Source organism: Vicugna pacos, chromosome 4, assembly GCF_048564905.1.
Source record: "Vicugna pacos chromosome 4, VicPac4, whole genome shotgun sequence".
In the NCBI taxonomy this organism is placed as follows: domain Eukaryota; kingdom Metazoa; phylum Chordata; class Mammalia; order Artiodactyla; family Camelidae; genus Vicugna; species Vicugna pacos.
This window is the reverse complement of record NC_132990.1, coordinates 50,252,513-50,271,622: the sequence shown is the minus strand read 5'-3', so window position 1 is coordinate 50,271,622 and position 19,110 is coordinate 50,252,513. Positions and strand designations below refer to the sequence as shown.

General features: G+C 36.5%; 1 protein-coding gene and 1 non-coding gene across 2 annotated transcripts in view; both read right to left on the bottom strand.

Annotated features, from left to right (window-relative positions):
- Nucleotides 1–19,110, bottom strand: part of NCBP1 (nuclear cap binding protein subunit 1) — a 36,710-nt gene that overhangs the window by 3,167 nt on the left and 14,433 nt on the right. The window contains exons 9-22 of the mRNA XM_006204070.4: nt 18,031–18,128; nt 17,225–17,288; nt 15,604–15,714; nt 14,826–14,890; nt 13,444–13,506; nt 13,138–13,212; nt 11,133–11,236; nt 8,704–8,826; nt 7,675–7,777; nt 6,752–6,845; nt 5,792–5,895; nt 3,988–4,102; nt 970–1,098; nt 232–345 (exon numbers count right to left, since the gene is read on the bottom strand). Coding sequence (XP_006204132.1) covers nt 232–345; nt 970–1,098; nt 3,988–4,102; nt 5,792–5,895; nt 6,752–6,845; nt 7,675–7,777; nt 8,704–8,826; nt 11,133–11,236; nt 13,138–13,212; nt 13,444–13,506; nt 14,826–14,890; nt 15,604–15,714; nt 17,225–17,288; nt 18,031–18,128 — 1,362 coding nt within the window. The remainder of the gene's footprint in view (nt 1–231; nt 346–969; nt 1,099–3,987; nt 4,103–5,791; nt 5,896–6,751; nt 6,846–7,674; nt 7,778–8,703; nt 8,827–11,132; nt 11,237–13,137; nt 13,213–13,443; nt 13,507–14,825; nt 14,891–15,603; nt 15,715–17,224; nt 17,289–18,030; nt 18,129–19,110) is intronic.
- TRNAA-GGC (transfer RNA alanine (anticodon GGC)) lies at nt 6,552–6,623 on the bottom strand. The gene has a single exon. It is a non-coding gene; the product is annotated as a tRNA-Ala (tRNA).

Genomic DNA, 19,110 nt, shown 5'->3' with positions numbered 1-19,110 from the left:
CACATTTTGTATTACAGCTAGGCTTTCCAGCAAAGATGGCAATTTGGAGTCTGAGTGAGATAGAGCCAATTTAAGCCTAAATATTCTGATGAGCAGCACTAGGAGCAAATGGATATGAACTAAAGGGATTACAGGTACGACATAACCTCCTGACAGATTTGATGAAAATGGAAAACCCTTGTGGCTAAGAATAGTGATATTAGTATTATCTAATCAAAGTTTTACACAAACCTGTAAGAAGATCTGCTGGAGCCTCTCTATACAGTTCTTATACCACGGCGTTAATACACTGGTCCCATCAGTTTCACATCGTACTAAGTGCTCGGTCAAGATCATGATAAAACGCTGGAAATGGGGTACAAATTTCCAGAGGTGTTAGAGGGAGAATTTTATACTTCAGAAACAATCACATTTTGACCAAGAGACCTCAAAGGTACTGCTTGTTCCACTATCTTTGTGGCATGTATCCCTAGCCGTCACAAAATTAATACTGTCAGTGTAGAAAGGCAGACCAGTGACAACATGAGTTAGTACATCCTTTCTGGCAATACATGAAGACCTTTAATGTCCAGATTACTTACGCTAGTAATTTTTCTTAGCACCTATTCTAAAGACATAATCAGAAATGTTAACAGGAATGTGTACACAAAAATATCCATCAGGATGGAAAACAGTCATCTAACTAGATCAACAATTGGAAATAAATATGAAAGAGGTATTTAACAAAGAATCCCCAAGGTTTTTTTTTGTCTTTTTAAAGCGTGGAGAAATGCTCATGCAAGAATGCTAAGTAAACAACAGAATTTAGAGGTAAACATGGTTATCTCCAAATAGTGAACTCTATTTCCCTTGTAAACTTTTATGGTCTTATAAAAGAGCATGTATTACGTTTATGATTAAAAACTATTTTTTTAAAAACTAAAGAATTGTAATTTTCTTTGTACTTATCAATGTCCCAAGCCAAGATACCTGAAATATGACAAGGAAGAGATTCTTTTGTTCACTCTGAGCAGATTCCACTTTTTCCTGCAGTCTTTCTATTTGTTCCTCAAGAGCCCCATCTTTCCTGTCACTGCTTCTGTCGTCATCATCACTTCGCTACAGAAATGCAAAGGAACAAAAGGAAACCACCATTTAGAATTCCAGTGTATTAAATCCCATCAAGTAAACAGGAGAGTTTTACTGTCTCTGGTCAAATGCTATTTGAAGACTTGTATGCTATAGTAAAAGTACTCCACTGTCCCAGACACACAGGTGTACACCCAAAGTCCTGTGGGTGCTTATCTAGGTCAGGGAAATTCAGTGGTACTTATCTTGGGTGACGATGGTAGGAGTGTTTGCAGAGGTCAGTTATGCCTTTTACAAGATAGCCCATTCGAGGAGGAAACGTGTCATGTTTTCCCTCCATTCAAAATGAAAACAGCTTTGAGCTCCATGGAAAACATACAGTTGATTGTTACTCACCATAGTTATGTTTTATGAAATTGCCATGAACCCTGAGTTAGTGAATGCTGAGCCCCTGCTCCTAGAGGAAATATAGGGTTAGGTTCTTGGGAGCCTCTTATCACAACACGTTCACCAACTGATACACAAACCTTGTCTGCTGTGTGTTTCTGTTTTAAAGATATGTATGTCTGATAAATAATTATATACAGTAATTGCTTTATACCAAAACACTAGCTGAGGGGGATTTAACATTTTTCTGACCTTGAGTAACGTAGCCATAAATTTCCTTGGCTTTCAGCCCCACAAGAATGTTGTCCACTATGCTTTTTTAAAAAATTGGTCGTCATCTCATGAATCCACAAATGTAGTAGCAGCTTCTCCATCTTTTCCGTCACTTCATCACAGACTAGATGTTACTTTAGTACTTGGGAAGCAGCCTCATGTACAGACTGGTGAATCTCCTCTTCCCTCTTCTGGATGTATGTGTGACACTGCTGATTCATGAACACTGAACTCACGGCCAACAGCACAACAACTCATGCCTGAAGGAAGCTTACCTAATATATACTTTTCGCATCAGGCACATCATAGCCTTCCTGTGCTTAGAAACACTAGACAGCCCGCAGCCCTAGGCTTAAGGGTCATTTTAAACAGTGAAATCAACAAAAAGCCCAGCACAAACATGAAAAATGTAGCACTAATATACCACGAAAAGGACACTCTTAACAGTATGAGAAGTGAAACAGAGAAGGCAGAGTGTTGTCTTGTTCTTGTTTGACCTCGGCTGGGAACAAGCCCACTGGGCAGCTCAAATTTTTTTTTGCTGCTCAACAAATGACTGGGAAAGCACTTCATTCTGTATTGGGGTAACTAATAAATTTTAGACAGAAGGTAATTTAAAAAACAAAAAAAGAACCTGCAAATAATGAGGATAGATAATATATTCTTAAAACTGTTTTTCTTAGTTGGCCAGTGGAAAAACCGACAGCATTGGTTTTCAGTCACTAATACATCACTATGTGAGCAGCACCAACAGGGGCACCCTGCTGATCTTTCGTCCCCGAATGGGCCATACAGCAAAGCTGGGCAGGCCCTCGTGCAGCTGAAGAGGCTGCACATCCCTGAAATAATTCAGAAATGGCTGTGACTGACATAATAAATCAAAGCAGACTGTTCCAGACCCTCTGCTGGCAACGATGGACTCAGCACACCTCTGTTAAGCTTAAACAATTCCCTACCAGCTTACCCTGAAGAAATTAACAGCATGTGCTTAGGTGTGGGGTTTTTTGGTAAGACGCAAGAGACAGGCATGATTTTACAGATAAAGGAACAAGCTGAGAGGTTAGATAACTGGTGTCACACAGCCAGCAAGTGGCAGAGCCAGACCCTGACTCCAGGTGTGTTATGTACTGAGGTCCTTTTAGCAAGAAGGTAGGCATCATCAAACCTAGAAAACTTATTAGTTCCTTCTAGAGAATACTACTGGTAAGGCCCCAGCTATGCCAGCCTCTTCCATGCTGCAAGCAAAATGTTTGTTTTTCATTCCTGCTTTTATCTTTAGCACAGCATCTGTTATGGAGTCTAGGCAATGGGGTACACATTTGTCTTTTCCTAACCCTACACTAAGGCAAGGCTCTAGAGCACCACTGCTGATACACCTTCTGTGATGAGGGAAACGTTATGTAAATCTGCGCCGCCCTCACAACCACCACTAGCTACACAGAACTACTGAGCACTTGAAATGTGGTTGGTGTGACTAAGGAACTGAATTTTAAACTGCATTTAAATTTAATTAGCTTCAAGTTACACGTTGCTAGTTGTTACCCTACTGGATGGACACCACATACCTAGAGAACAGTGCAGCCTGAGGGAAAGCCCCTGCAGTTTGTACATGTATAAAATGAGGACAACACTGTCTACCCTGCAGTATTTTAGATCTGTACACACGTATGTCTATGTGGAGAGCAGCCCTCGAACCTGCTACAGGTTCATGTAAGTCATTAAACTTGCTTTCATCCTCTACTCTAGTAAGCACGCATAACACTGGACAATACTGTCCTGACAAATACCTGCACTGTTTTGCTAAATCACAGCACACAGCAAGCTCACTGCTTCCACCCAGATGGCTACAATACTAAACTTACTACCATGAGAAGTACTCTGCAGGCCTGGGAATGACTACCCCACACGCCTCACAGTACTGGGGACTCGGTGAACACCGAAGGTCTTCTCCGTCTTCCCCTCCTGCATCAGAAACTCAGAAATACGAGTGTCCTCCTTCCTTCTCTTCCCTTTTGGGAAGGCAAACATGAGACTGACCCAGAGACGGTGAAGTATGGAAAAGGAAGGTTTGTGGCTTCCTAGGCAGGTTCACCACGCAGGGTAACAGCAGACCCCCAGGACCTTCCTCTTCCCCCTCTTCTACAGACAGCTCTGCAGTGATGCGGTCTCAGAAAAAATAAGTTCCCGTCAAAGTAATGAATATTCTCAAGAGTTTCTGGTATACCGTCTTTGACCATTCACAGTGGACACAAGACTTACCCGTTTGTGCTGTCTTGCAAGTTTTTCTTTAGCTTCTTCCAGCTCTTTCTGGATCTTCAGAACATGTTTGTTCATCTTACGAATTGTGGAGTGCAAGATTTCCCAAACAAACAATCTTAAGGTAATAAGACATTTGGTTACTATTTGTCACACTACACTTGTAGAAAACAAGATCTCTCAACTTTCATAACCTACTCATTCTTAAGGTCTGACAGAGTCTTCTACTCTTTAGGCAGAATAAGTCACATTTCTCCAGCAGCACGAGTGATTTTACTTGTACTGTCAACTGTGCAAGCTTCTAGTGCCACTCATTAGAATCAGGTGACCTTCCCGAAGGTAGTATTGGGTTCTTGTCATTTTTCTTATTTCCATCTCCTACTAGACACACATAGAAGGTATGTGTACATATTCAACAAAATGGAAACCAGAAAAAATACTAACATTAGGAACAAAAATATATTTTCTCCCTTCTAAATTTAAACACAAAGTATTGGAAATTTCTTGAAATGGAAACCTAACCTAAGGCTCATTTCACATGCTTTATACTATTTAGCACAAACTCAGCCAGTTCTCTTAGAACGTTTAAGAACCTCATCAGTTGATAACTGTCAACTGTTGGGCTTTAAAGAATGAGCTATTTATGTCATCTACTTTCTCAGCAAATTGTAGGTGCTTTAAAATGTCTGTGGCATAATTTTTTTTTAAAGTAGCTTCTTTACTACTTTTCTGTCCATAAATTAGATTTCATAATCCCCTAGGATATACAGCACAGAAGACTGCTTCCTTCTACAGATTTTGATCTGGATCATGAAAGTTTAAGTGGAAGATAATAAAACAATCTGTTCATAAAACTCAAAGTCTACGATGTTAGCCGACAGGATAAAAGAGCAGAGTACTTTAATTCTGGAGAGGCTGGTCAGGGAAGGCTTTGCAGAGTTAAGAGCTGCAAATATAAACCACTCAGGATAATGGCTAATACATACTTGGGTGGTCAGTTTTTTGAGATTTTGCAAATCTAAGAATGTCTCTGCTGCCTTCATTTGTGAATGCCACCTTCACTGTTATGATTATCTTAGATCATACCTTTTTGCTATAACGATTCAGTTTATTTCAGACTAGAGTCCCCTACCAATAACAGAGATAATGAAGACGACAAAGGTTTTGATGGGTATTTGTCTTGTCTTTTGTTTCCTGTTTTGTGGCAACTCTTGCTGTCCCAGTCCCAATCAGTTACAAAGCCTATGGACTCAACTTCATGTGTATGATCAAGCTTAACGAAAAATCTCTTTCCTTTAGGGGGAAATGAATCTACAATGAATCTTCTGTGTATTAAATCTAGGATTTTTATGACTGAGGTGAGACCTCTCTCCCTCACAGGCATCCAGGTGCCCACCAGGCTTTCCTCAATGCTTCCTTGATGGTCACTTAATCTACGGTGATGTTATATGATTTCTTCCCGTTCCTGGTGTGCATTTCAGGTGCTCAACGGAGCTGGAACTCTTGCCCGTGTCCCACTGACATACAGCCTGATCTTCTCCCTCAATAGTTTGGATCTTTTATAAGCATTTCTACTTGACTGGTTGAGTCCTAATTCAAGTTACTTGTGTGTCCCTAAGAGACACTGCAACCTAACTGGCTGAATGTCTACTGCGCAGGAATCTTTGCCAAGTCCAATCCTATCAGATTGGATCATTACAAGATTAACATCAACCTGGTTTGCCCCAGAATTTGGAGCTCATATCTGAAAGATCACATATAAACCAATTCTTAGAAAATACAAAATCTGTAAAATAATCCATATTACCTAGTAAAGTCACGAGATAGTTCTGAAGAGAAGATCCAGTTTGCTACTGCAGCACAGTCAACAATCTGTGTACGAATCATCTTATCTACTAGCACAGCGATCATCTACAATGAGGAAAGAAGAGTTACTAAGGTAAATCACACTTACATGTAAACCACAATAATCCCACTGCTACAAAAGTAAAATAGGAGGGCTGTGAAATTCATTATGAGTGGTTATGGAACTGATCAATTTGACCATTAGATCCTAAGACTTAGTTTGGCTTCTGCTTGGCTCTGGTACTTACTCTAAGAATACAATAATACCAATAAAGATGGACTGAGCAAAAAGACACACTGAATGGGAACACTTAAATTGTTTTTTAATTTTAGATGATACACACAAAAATATATAATTTCCATTGAATCTTAAAATTAAAAACTATAATGTTTCATTATGAAAGTCTTAAATATATTCTGAAATTTTAATTCCTCTATAATACATGGTATGAAAAAATATATTGAAGTCTGAGAAATCTGGAGCTTATCTGTAGAAACTGGATAGACTAGATAATTATTTCCTATCCAATTGGACAATCTTCCAAGAAATAAACATTCTTACTGTTTAAAATATGTTGAGGTATTATAATCCCAAAACCAATTATAACACTTGCTTTTTTTTTTTTAACACTTGCTTTTTAAAGAGTGACTCAAACATTAGTACTTCCACAGCACTAAAATCACAGATTTTATTATCCAAATTTTTTAAGCCCCCTCCTTAATGGAGGCACTGGGGATTGAACCCAGGATCTTGTGTATGCCAAGCACACGCTCTACCACTGAGCTATACCTCCAACTCCCTACAGATTTTGAAACTATTGTATAGTCAAATTTCATGTTTTACAAACTAAAACAATGATATTAATTGCCTTATTATTATACCTATACAATCAGTACCTCAACATGTGTAGTCAGTTTTTACCTGTGGATGGTTCCGCCAGACCTCAAACATGACTCTTAGAACATGTAATTTTCCTTCATCACTTTCAGCTAGGGTTTTGAAGACTTCATGAAACCTTTTGATAGTAGGGGAAAAATACCACGTATAACCTTATTCAATAAGCAATTCAATGTTTTTAATGCCCATACAATGTTATTCAATTTACAGTGCAATATATAAATGCAAAATAACCAAACATTAACCATTAAGGATATAAAAGGTATGATTAGGAATTTGTAGTTTGTATGCAATTTGTCACAAAATCTTAGGAGAATCACAATATACTATCACTAGCCTAGGATTATAGTTTATTGTGTATCTAAAAATAAGTGATGGCTAAGGAATTATCTTAAACACGAATGCAGTATTCTGACTGCACCTTCTCTGGGAATCTTGCAAGTCATACAGTAACGTGGAAGTTGAGATGGGGTGAGGAGTCCAGTTTCTTTGCGTGGCTGGAGGAATACCTATACGTTCTTTCTTCTTTTAGACTGACGAGTTAGAAAGTTCTGTCTTTAGATGCCAACCTCTGGGTGGCTCCCCAAAATGTAGCCACCTCTCGCTTCTGCTTACCTTCTTTTAGGAAGATACTTAGACAGGGTTCTTGACTTCTTACTGTATATATGACTGTCCTATGGACCCAGGTTTTCCACTCATTTCTCTAAAGGTCTATACAAAAAAATGTACATTCCACGCATATTTGCAAACTGTACATACCGACCGACAGCAGCTGTAGGATGGCGGTTTTAGCTACCACAAATCAAAACCCATTATGTCAAATTATATGACAATACTATTCATATCTTCATATTCAACAATTTTAGGTAAAAATTACTATACCACTGGTATTTACCAAGCAAAGTTCCAAACCCTCAAGAAAAGGTGCATGTTCTGATTGCACTTACTTTGCAAGAGCACTGAAGGAGTGGCTGAACGACTTGGCTGCTAAGTGTAGCAGAGTCTGTACAAACACCTCTATTTTCAGTGGGTTAAAACTGAACCCTTCATCTGAAAAATAATCCACAGTTAAGAGAGTCAGAAAAATGTTAAGTAATGTAATTCTTTGGTCCTTCACCTGAATAACTAAACAGATGGCACACTCACATCCAAATACTAAGTCAGACAGCAATGTCTTTGAGTACTAATAGAAAACAAAAGGCCATCACTGATATCAAATACTCAAAATATAAAACTAAGTATAATCTCAATTCTTAGTTTTTGGGGGATTGTTTCCCTAATTCTTCCATATGATCCATTTCTTTTACAAATACCACAGAGATTTCCTTCTTCATATCTCTCCACGTGGTGGTAAGATAATAACAAAATCCCAGCAATAAACAATGCAAATACCAATAATGTTTTATTTTTGATTAAGTCATTTTCTATGCTTACGTACAGATCTAATAAAATTTCCCCGCAAATGGTTACCCAGTTGTCTCCGTAGACTTTTCTTCTGTTTTACTGATTAGTCTTTGTTTTAGTTACTGTAGTTTTAAAAAATATTTTAATATGTGATAAAGCAAGTCCTTCTCATCACTTTTGGTCTTATCTATTTATTGACGATAAACTTAGAAATTATTTTACAATTTTCCCATTCTTGCCCAGAAAAAAATTTACAGATTTTGGTTGGAATCACATGGTAAATACTCACTATGTTAAACATTATTATTATAACAGCTTAATTTTACAGAGCATACAACTTTATAATACATCAAGCCTTCCTGTGCAGGAACCTCTCTAAAGTGAGGAAGCAGGGAATGTTTAAGGGAGAAAATACCTGGGTTCTAAGGAAAACTGACAGGCTGGACAGGCCAAACAGATACATTGCTTTATGAGTATTCTGTGAGATTTAAGAGGAACTCATGTTCCAGAATTACGTTTATACTTTAACCTGACCCATACATAGTTCCATTCAAGAAATATTTAATTGTTACCGTCATCATCATCCTGGTTAGGATTTGGTACATCTTTCAGAATGCTGAAGATTTCATCATTCGTTGCTTTACTTTTAAAGGCAACAGCTAAACAGAGGGCAACTGAATGTCCAGGAAGAGAGTCTAAACGCAGAAGGGGGAGGAGGGCAGAGAGGAGAATTAGATGAGGTTTTAAGACGATTCTCACAAATAGTTTAGTAATTGTGAAACTTAAAAAAAAATTTTTTTTTAAAAATAGGATATTCTTTATCCCAAGATCAGTATTTAATCTATATAAAGATAACCATATGTGAAAGTTTCATTTAATAGGCCAATGGTTTTTCACTTAAAATACAGCATAAGAGAGAACTCTCACCTCAATACTTCCTTAAGAACAATTAGCTAATTGTAGTTCAGAGTATAAAGGGTACTGATCTTCCTCAGGAATGAGGGGTGAGGGGAAATGTGGACATAGTTGCAATTGTTCTTTGACAGTCCTCAAATCCCTAGGCCTCTGTAAGCTGAAAAGCCGAGAATCAACTGTATTTCTTTCATTTTTGTCAATGTACCCTTCCTCCTCCTTCTTCTTCCTAAGACAGCGGAAACTAAGTTTGAGTTTGAACAAGTAAAGGCTGCTAACTTAAGACAGATTTTTTGCTTTTCTCTTTTGCTGAATCCACATCCTTGAATCTACACTAGCCAGATGCTCATGGGCTGTGACTCCACATGTTTACCATTGGTTACTATCTGTCGAGTCCTTGTATGAAACTTGTGCCAATATATACTGTAAGGCATCACCAGAGCAACTGGAAATCTACATTTAATGTAATGTGGACAAACAGGTAACATAAAGGCAATCCTGACATAGAATATGAGTAAGTAAAGTCAATTACAACAGGTCACATGTGCTGTGTGCTTTTCCTTGAAAGTGAGAGAGAAAGTAAGTGGGAGAAAAAAAAAAAAAGAATCCCCTGCTGTTAAGGAGTCTACATTCTACGTGGGGAACCAAGATATTCACATAAGTAGTAGCCGGAGAGCAACACAAAACTGGCTTGCTAAAGGCTTAAAAAACATTTATATGAGTGGAGCTTGGGCTAGACCCTGGAGAGAGAACATGAATCAGAGACAAAAAGGGCTTTCCAGAGCCGGGTAATGGCACAAACAAAGGCAAAAACCATGAACAAGAAGCACGGAAAAAATAAAAAGGAAGTGGGCCTGGCTGGAGTAAAGGTCCATCTGGGAAGAAGTGACATATACATATAACAAAGTAGAAACAACTGTTAGGAAGGCCTTAAATGTTAGGCTGAGTTATTTCTATGGGAAAAAAGAAAGCTCAATGTTTAACAAAAGTCTGAACTCTTTGATATCAAAGACTGTATCTTACTGTCCTCTGAGGCAGTACAAAGCAGAAATCAAAACTTGGCACTTGTAAGTGTCACACCAAGCTTTGCTCTTTCAGGAAAACACAGTGGCTGAGAGCAGGACTACTCAGCTAGTAAGCCTGGATTTGAATCTGGGCTCTACTGCTCAAACAATCTCACTCTGGCTTCACCTCTTTGAAGCCATTTCTTCATTATAAAATTGTTATAATAAACATACCTATTTTTCAGAGTTGTTTTAAGGATTAAGTGACATAATAACATAGGAAATGTACTTAACATTAGGATCAACTGAGTTTATTTCAAGGAAAGCAGGTACAGTCTGAGGTGCAGGTGGAGAACCAGGAATGCAGTATGAGAAAGCAAGGGAGTGCAGTGAGTATCAAGATGCAAAGAAATGCTACAAACATGAAATGGGAAGCTCATGGAGGAGCCTGTTCAGTGCCATCTGAAAAAGACTAACTTGGAAAAACTCCATACTTAACTCTCTACTAGTGATCACCAATGTACACCCTTACCTTCATTAAGTGTAAAGCACAAAATGGCATATCAAATTATAGTCCCCCTGATTTACAGTGCAAAAAATGATGTGAGCAAAAAGTAGGAAAAGCATATTTAAGAATTTACTTCTAGAGACACACTGCTGGTCAAAAGATAGTTATGTGCACCTATGTTCCCACACCTGAACTGTTATCAGATGAAAATCAATTCAAGGAATCTCCGCTGCCATGAAAACCATATATTTCATTTTGATAAGTTATGGTTCTAAATTCATCCTGCTATACTTAGCAGCACATTTAAAATGTTATAGATATAAAACTAAAAACAAAACTAAGAAAAAAGAAAAAAGTTAAAAGTCAGAAATAAATAACTTATATCACTGGGAATGTTCAAAATGATGATCGGGGGAAATAAAACAACAGTGGCTGGTGAGCAATCACTTTTCAAACAGAAAATATAAACCCAATAAAAGGAAAAGATCACTTTCTCCACCTTAAATAACTGGCTTCAGAGAATACTTTCATCAGTACTTTCTAAAAAGGGATGGATTTGTTTTATTTTGCTACTTACTGCTACTTTCATCTCCATACTTGTAAATGCAGGTTGGATTTGCAGGACATAGAGCTGAGAAGGTAGGAGGGACAATATCTAATATCCGCTGATGGTAAGACAACCTACAATACAAGTAAGAGCCTCAGAAAATGTCATTCATCAGTTCCATTCTTCAGCAACATCCAACTTACCCAGAAAGTCACAATCTCCAACACCCTGGACTCAGCTGACAACCAAGAAGTAAAAAGGGAAAACAAGTTCTTTAAACTTTTGTCTAGGCCAGCACTTCAGAGCTCAAGTCTTCTTCAAAACTTACTGGTTTGCACTGAGATGTGGGCCAGTGGGTCCACGAGCCTGGTGGCCAGGGATTTGGGGTGGTGATGATGGTGGGGTGAGGTGAGGTGAAGGAGACAGTCTGCATAGTTGGGAGGCTGGTTTATACTGCAGCAAATACTTATTGAGGCTAATGGAAGCCAAGTTCCTTAATGCCGAAAAGGTATCTAGAAACCATGGCAAAGGGGAAGGCTAAAAAAAAAATGAGATGCTGGGTTGGAACTAGAGGGATACACATACCTCAGTAGACATGAAAAAGTTATAGACATGCCTATATGCATGTGTTTATGTGTGCAGAAGTATATGCACTATCCTTGTCCATCCAGAGGGCCTAGACCAATGATACTCCAATAGCAATAAGCACATCAAATGTCCAGATCTTGGTTCCTAAATATCATACTCTACTACTAGAAACTCAGACTCGAGTAAATAGATGACCCCAGGGAAGGGGCAAGGAAACACAAGATGAGCCTGGAACATCATGTGCTAGAAATAAGGAAATGCTCAATGGAGGGGGGACATTAAAAAAAAAATAAAAAAAAGACACAGGAGCCACAAGGGACTCCCAATGGCCAAATAAAGGACAATTTGAGCCTCAAAATAAATAATGACAGTAATGAATTATAACTCACTGAATGAAACACATCCATTAGTCCCTACTGATATATAAACCGAGGAATTAATAAATGGGTGAAAAAGGTAAGCTCTTTCTTACAATAGAATAATAACTAATAAAAGCAGAAAAAATAATGTAAAAAGAGACTCATCACAGTGTTGGTAGATAATGGTAGGAGTTGTCGGTGGAGGTGTGATGAAGAATAGGATATGAGTGTAACCTCAGAATATCTCCTTCAAAATATTAATCAACTATAAAGGGAAAGCTGGTGAATTTAAGGTAGAGAAGCATGACAAACACTGATATGGCCATGTGATCATTTTCAGTGGTGGGATAATGCAAGACTTTGAGTCATGAGGACACATCAAGGAGACACAACAAAATAAGGCCTACATTCTTTAAAACTGACAATGGCACAAAGACAGAAAAAGAATAATAGCTATTGAAGACTGAGGAATCTGAAGAAAATGACAACTAAATGCTACACATGTTTCTGGATAGCATTCTGGACCAGAAAGGAAAAAGACATTTTTGGGATGGCTGGCAAAATTTCGGCAGCCACCGAGTATTGTATAGTAGTATCACTGTATGCTGGTCATGTAGAAGAGTGTTTTTGTTTTGGGGGAATATACAATGGCCTGATAAAGGATGACAGGACATCATATTTTCAGCTTGTTTTCAACAGATTCAGAAAAAGACTGATATAAAGAGTACATACATACAAGGACTAATCATTAAAAAAAATGTAAAATGTTAACACTAGAGTATCTAGACGAACACAATACAGCGTTCTTTGAACTATTTTTGGCAACTTTCCTGAAATTTGAAATTATTTCAAAGTATATTTGCCAAAAACAAAAACAAAACTTATTGGCTTAATTCACATAGAATCCAGATGGCATGGTTGCCTAGGTTTTTCTGCTTAAATCTTGATTAAAAACTGAAAAGGAAGAGAGGCAAGTACTTGGATTTTAAAAATGATATTCTGGACACACATCACAAATGCAGAGAAAAGAAAAATTCCTTCACAGAAGTTAGAAGACCTAAGCTAAGGAGAAAACGCAAAGAGCTTACCTCATACATTTTTCTAGAACTTCTCTTACAAACTTTGGTTTGGGACTTTCAGGATCTTGAGTAAGACAATCTGACCTAATGAGGAGATATAGTTTAAGTTTTTATACATCTCACTATACCTAACCTGTACATAGCTACAAATAGTTCCCTTCTATCTAAATTTCATTTATCTATATAAACATCAAAAATAAACTACATCTTTCAGACTGTGAAGAAGATTGCTTTTATGTTATAGTTTTAATTAACAGTTTTTTAAAAAACTACGGTTGACTGTAGAGAAAAGAAAGATGCAATGTAACCACTTACCAATCTTCCCAGCTCCAACGGAACTGGAAGTTACTTAGATGATGGGAAAACCAATTAATAAACCTATACAGAGAAGTAGGGTGACGACAGAAAAGGATGAATGGTTGCAATTTACAGCAGGTTACATAATCCTTCAGGCAAATAAAACCATATTTTAGAGTTAAATAAAAAGCACACCTCTCTAGTTACAGCTGTGTCTTCTCCTGCTACTTGCCCTTTTTTGTACAAATTCTGTAACTCATCTTCTACTTCAAAAAAATAAGTCTATCTCACTCCTCCTAACAGTGCTATCCTTTTTAAGTGAATAAGAGATGAGATTTGAGTGCCTGTTTTGTATCAAGTACCTTATATATGTTTATATAATTTAATTCTCACAATAACTTCTGAGGAATGTACTACTTTCCTTATTTAATTGATAATAAAACATAGGGTGGGGAAAAAGAGGTTAAGAATATTTTATAAACGGAGGAGCCAAAGCAGTCTCTCATCACCACACCATGCCCTTCTCACCACAAACAAACAAAAAATACCATTGAAGTTCCTTTTTCCGTTAAAAATATTTATCTCATCTAACTAAAGAGGGATCACCTTAGTATACTGCATAATGTTATGAAATTTGTAAGAGCCCGATGCTTGAATGAATGGCATAATTGGGATACTCAATACAACTGGAGGTTTATTAATTAGACTGGAGAAAAAACTCAGCACTTTCTTAAAGTAAATCCCTCATGCATCTATAATTTCAATCACTGAAATTACTCAAGATAACAGGTCAACAAAATAGGATAGCCCCTACTGATAATTTTCAAATATTCCATTTGAACAATGGACATGATAGATTATAGAAAATGTTCAGTATCTGCCCTGATCTAATTTGGGAAACTGACAGAAAACTCAATATGGTCTTTTGTACAAACTGAGTCTTGAAGCTGTAGTTATACAGAAGCTAGCTATTTTAGAAGCAGATACTAACTATAAACAAAAATACACATGTTATATATATACATATAAAATAAATGTACAGTATTAGACTCTGCTTTTACATATGGGTTAGAATAAAGCCTATTTTAAAAGCTTACCTACCCAATTACAGAGGGAAAAGTATAACCACACCAAGGCATCAAACTAGTAAACAATGAAGGAAATTAAAGAAAACCTCAGGGTGGGCATCATTTCATACTGGAAGTCAGACAAGAAGTGTAATGTTATATTACAACTATGAGTTTTATATTTATATAAAAGATTATATTGAGGAGGCAGGAAAGAAAAACTAACTTGGAAATTATTAAAAAAGGCAAATGTTTTGCTGATCAAAATCTTTTATAAAGCATAGGGAGCAGAAGCTGCTAACACTCAGTATAGAAATAAGGCAAGTACTATACCTGTCTACGCATGTAGTATTCATTGTGTCCAAACGCATATATAACATTTCAGTTGCCTGTGCAAGCTGTGAATTTCGGGATAAGGAAAACTATTCTCTACTCTCCTTGAAAATAAGTTGTAATAGAAAAATAAGTAACATTTCCTAGAAGTCTGTATAACAATAATATTGAGCATCTTTTCAAGTGATTGATCTTTGAGGATCAATGATGTACATTTGACCTGAACACATCCATGAAATTAAGACAATAAATATTTAGATCACCTCCAAAATCTCTCCATGCTCCTTTGTAATCCATTCTCTCTTCTTCCCCTCCTCATTTATGCCCCCAAGCAAACACTGGTCTGCTGTCACTAGATTACTTTGCATTTTCTAGGATTTTGTATAAATGGTATCATTAGCATGAATTCGTATTTGTTTGGCATCTTTTACTTAATTATTTTTTAATTCATTCATGTTGTTGCCTGCATCAAAAATTTATTGTTTTCTTATTACTGAGTAGTATTCCATTGTATAAATAAATACAAAATTTGTTTGTCTACTGATGTATTGATGGATATTTAATTGTTTCCATTTTCAGGTTACTACAAATAGTTATGAACTTTAATTCTCCTGGATAAATACTCAAGAGTAGAATGGCTGGATTGTATGGTACATGTAACTTTAAAAGAAATGCTAAACTGTTTTCATGAAGTGACTTAAACCTACAAGCAAAAATATTTAATAGTCTCTTAAAGCAAGGCCAAAGAGAGTATGTTTAAAAACAAAGGAAAGGATACAACTTGGGGTAGAGAGCCAGGCTGAAGTTTGCACAGTTCAATGAGAAGTGTTGTGTACATCACATCAATGTGAGGGGGTGCTGGAAGTTGAAAGAGTTCTGCAAAGATCACCTACAAAGGAAACATGAGTCAGAACAATTCAACAGCTATCTATGCACTTCTACTATGAGAAAGACCTCAATGTTCTAAACGTCAACTCTAACTCTATGGCATCCATAATGAAAAAAAATTAATTTTTCATCTTTAAAAGTATGTTTTTTAAACACAAAGATCTCTAACTAAACACTGTAATGAAGATTCCTTATTTCTATAACTCAAATAGGACTATATGCAAAAATTAATGCTTATTTGATACTCTCCGAAAACTGCAATTAAATTCCAAGTTTGGAAGTATCATTGTTAGTTCAGGGAGGTACAGTTTACTGGGGGCTCAAAGACCCATCAGTTTCATTCCTATAAGATATAAAGCCCTTTTTAGACTCTAAGCATGGGAACAGAAGACAGTCTAGTCATTCTACACTGCTACTTGACATCTTTTTGGTAGTCCAAAACTTCTTTGCCATGCTCTTGCTCTGAAAGCTGTTTCCATTCTTTCTGTAATTACGGATCACCTACCTAGAATCCTAAAGCCTGGTCTGCATTCCTTCCTCTCACTCCCATCCCCTACACTTCTGTACTTCATTCTGATGAATTTCTAAACATTCTGAAGATTTAAAAATATAACTTATGTTTTGCATTTCAATTTTCATGTCAATGAGTCAAGTTCAAAGCCTACGCACAGTCTCAAGTTTTATAAAGACAGAACAGGTGCAGTACTTTCAAGAAAGCACATAGGCTCAGTATGAATAAAAAGTGAATCAAATAATGCATAATAACTGCTCACGTTGAGTATTTTTAACATAAAGGAATAATGCAACTGACAGTTTGACCCATCTGTCAAGTGAAAACACTGTTTTTTTCGCTCTTTTGATTTCTAAGAATAAATAAGGATTCATACCTACCTCTACCTTACGGTACAGGAAATAATATACTGGTCAGGTATATGTTAGTAATAAGAGGCCAGATAAACACAGTTAAAGACAGGTTATCTAGGGAGGTAGGGGTGAGTACAGCTCAGTGGTAGAGCACATGCTTAGTATGTATGAGGTCCTGAGTTCAATCCTCAGTACCTCTGTTAAAAAAAAATATATATATACACACACATATATACGTATATATATATATATATACACACACACACACATACCCACACAGGTATTTGCCTAAAAATACAATATTTTAAAGTATTTAAGCCATTTATACATCTGTTAAGTGGGCAATGTACTGACAGTTAGAAGTAACTTACATTATCCATGGTAACTACTCATGAAGATAATACTAAATAAATGAACTGCAGGCAACTCAAAATCCTACTTGGCTACTGTTCTCAACCTCCTCTTTTCTCTTAGCCGCTAACATGGCTAATAGAGCACCAAAACTGAAAGCGATTTCCTCTTTGCTCTGATAATTTTCAGTACCTGATAAGTACCAAGAACAACAAAATAGACTAGGAGTAGATAATACTTTAAAGTCAACAGAAAGATTTGGAGGCTTAGAAACAAGCTCCATGTGAAATGCTTACCTCAACTATGTGGTAGTTCAAGGGGATCTTGTTCTTCCCAGGATAGCTCACTAGCTGTGCAGCACTAGAAAAAGTGTAATTGAAGTTTAGTGAGTTTAACAGATATACAAAAAATCAAATAAGCAGCTTCAAAAGCAGTGAGTTTAGCTACAAGGAAAGGAAATCTTTTCTGAAATGTTCTAGATTTCAGTTACTTCACTTAACTACAGCACAAATTATTTTGTCTACCACAAGGAAACTCTTTAGTGCATACAAAACTCCTTAAAAGATCAAAAGGAGTGTATGTAATAATACTAGGAAGCATGTTCAGATCTACTAACTTAAAAAGTTTTGTAAGGTAGACCACTCTCCAAATACTACCTACTTTTCCACCTTAAAAATCTAAACCCAAACTTTCCAAGGGTTTAGAAAATATTTAAAATCAACCTTTCCAAAGCTTTATGTCTAACTATTAGAAAACAGAGCAAAACCATTAGTATTCGTTTATTCCCGCAACATTCATACTGAAAATAGCTTGCCATTCAAGTTCATTTGTCCACAGCATATGGCAAATATCCACAGAAGACAGCAGGCATCATACGCATATTGCTATCAAGCACTACCGTCTGACATAGAACCCAGGAAAGTACTATTTGAGGGTGAAGTGCCTCCAGAAAGCAAGTACTTGTTTTAGAGATTGGTCTTAGCAAGACAGGCATCAGGAGGACAGAAAGATTTTCTTACTCTTAACATACACTTGTCTCTTATTAAATCATCAAAGTCACTACTTCTTCACTCTAATAAAAGCACCATGAAAAGACTCTTACCAAGTCTTCCTTTCCTTCCAGTGGGACTTAATGATGCAGTGAAGATTCTCTTCTATTACAAATCTTTCCACTGAATGACTCCCTGGCATTACAGGTCCCTAGAAAGAAAACCAAATGCACCTACAACAGACCTAGACAAAATATTCTTTTTTCATTTATTCAACAAATATTGAGAGCTTATTATGTTCCAGACACTGTATTGGATGCTGGGGACAAAAGTTCCTAAATGTGAAAGCAAATTTCATTGCTGTATTCACTTATATCTACAATAGAATTAGAATGTCAGCTACAGTGTTTCTTTTACTACATCTGACACTGTACTCTCATTGCCCACTTCCATTCTTAAATGAAGCAAATAATTTTTGTATATTATTAGCCTTATACAGTTTATTTTTTTTAAACCATGGAAGTGGATTACTTCCATAATAAACATGGAGGGAAATTTTTATTTCAAACACTATGTAGACAAAAAACTCCTGTATGCGCTGGGAAAGATATCCATACTATGTTGTTTTAAAAAAGGTTAAAGAACATTATCTATATGATATTGTTTACTTAAAAAAATATGCATAGCAAACAGGTTCAAAGAATTTACTGATATTATTATTATTTATTACTGTAGACTCTTAATGGTGATGATTTTTACTTTAATCTTCTTTATAATTTCTAATTAAAAAACTTTTTTTGGAAAGGCCAGAACAAAAGAACTAAATCCTCTTCAAACATATGTTTTGTATATTTATGCTCTTCCTACAAAGGATGACAGGCACATTAAAGAGGCAGTATCAATTAAGTACAAATAGTAGAGGAGAAACAAATTTTGAGGTCCCGTTCTAATGTTTCCCTTGCACAAATAAATACCTAATCACAAAGATTCTATCAGTCTTATTGTAAATTAGACTTTCAATTATATATACCTAATTAGATCATCACATAATGTTGACTAAAAGCTTTTTATTATACATGGAATATGGCAAGTGGGTAACAAGTTATAATTTCGTATATATAACCAATTATCCAACAACTTTTTACTTTGGGGTAGAGTCTACATATACTAAAATTTCACTGGTCATACGTAGT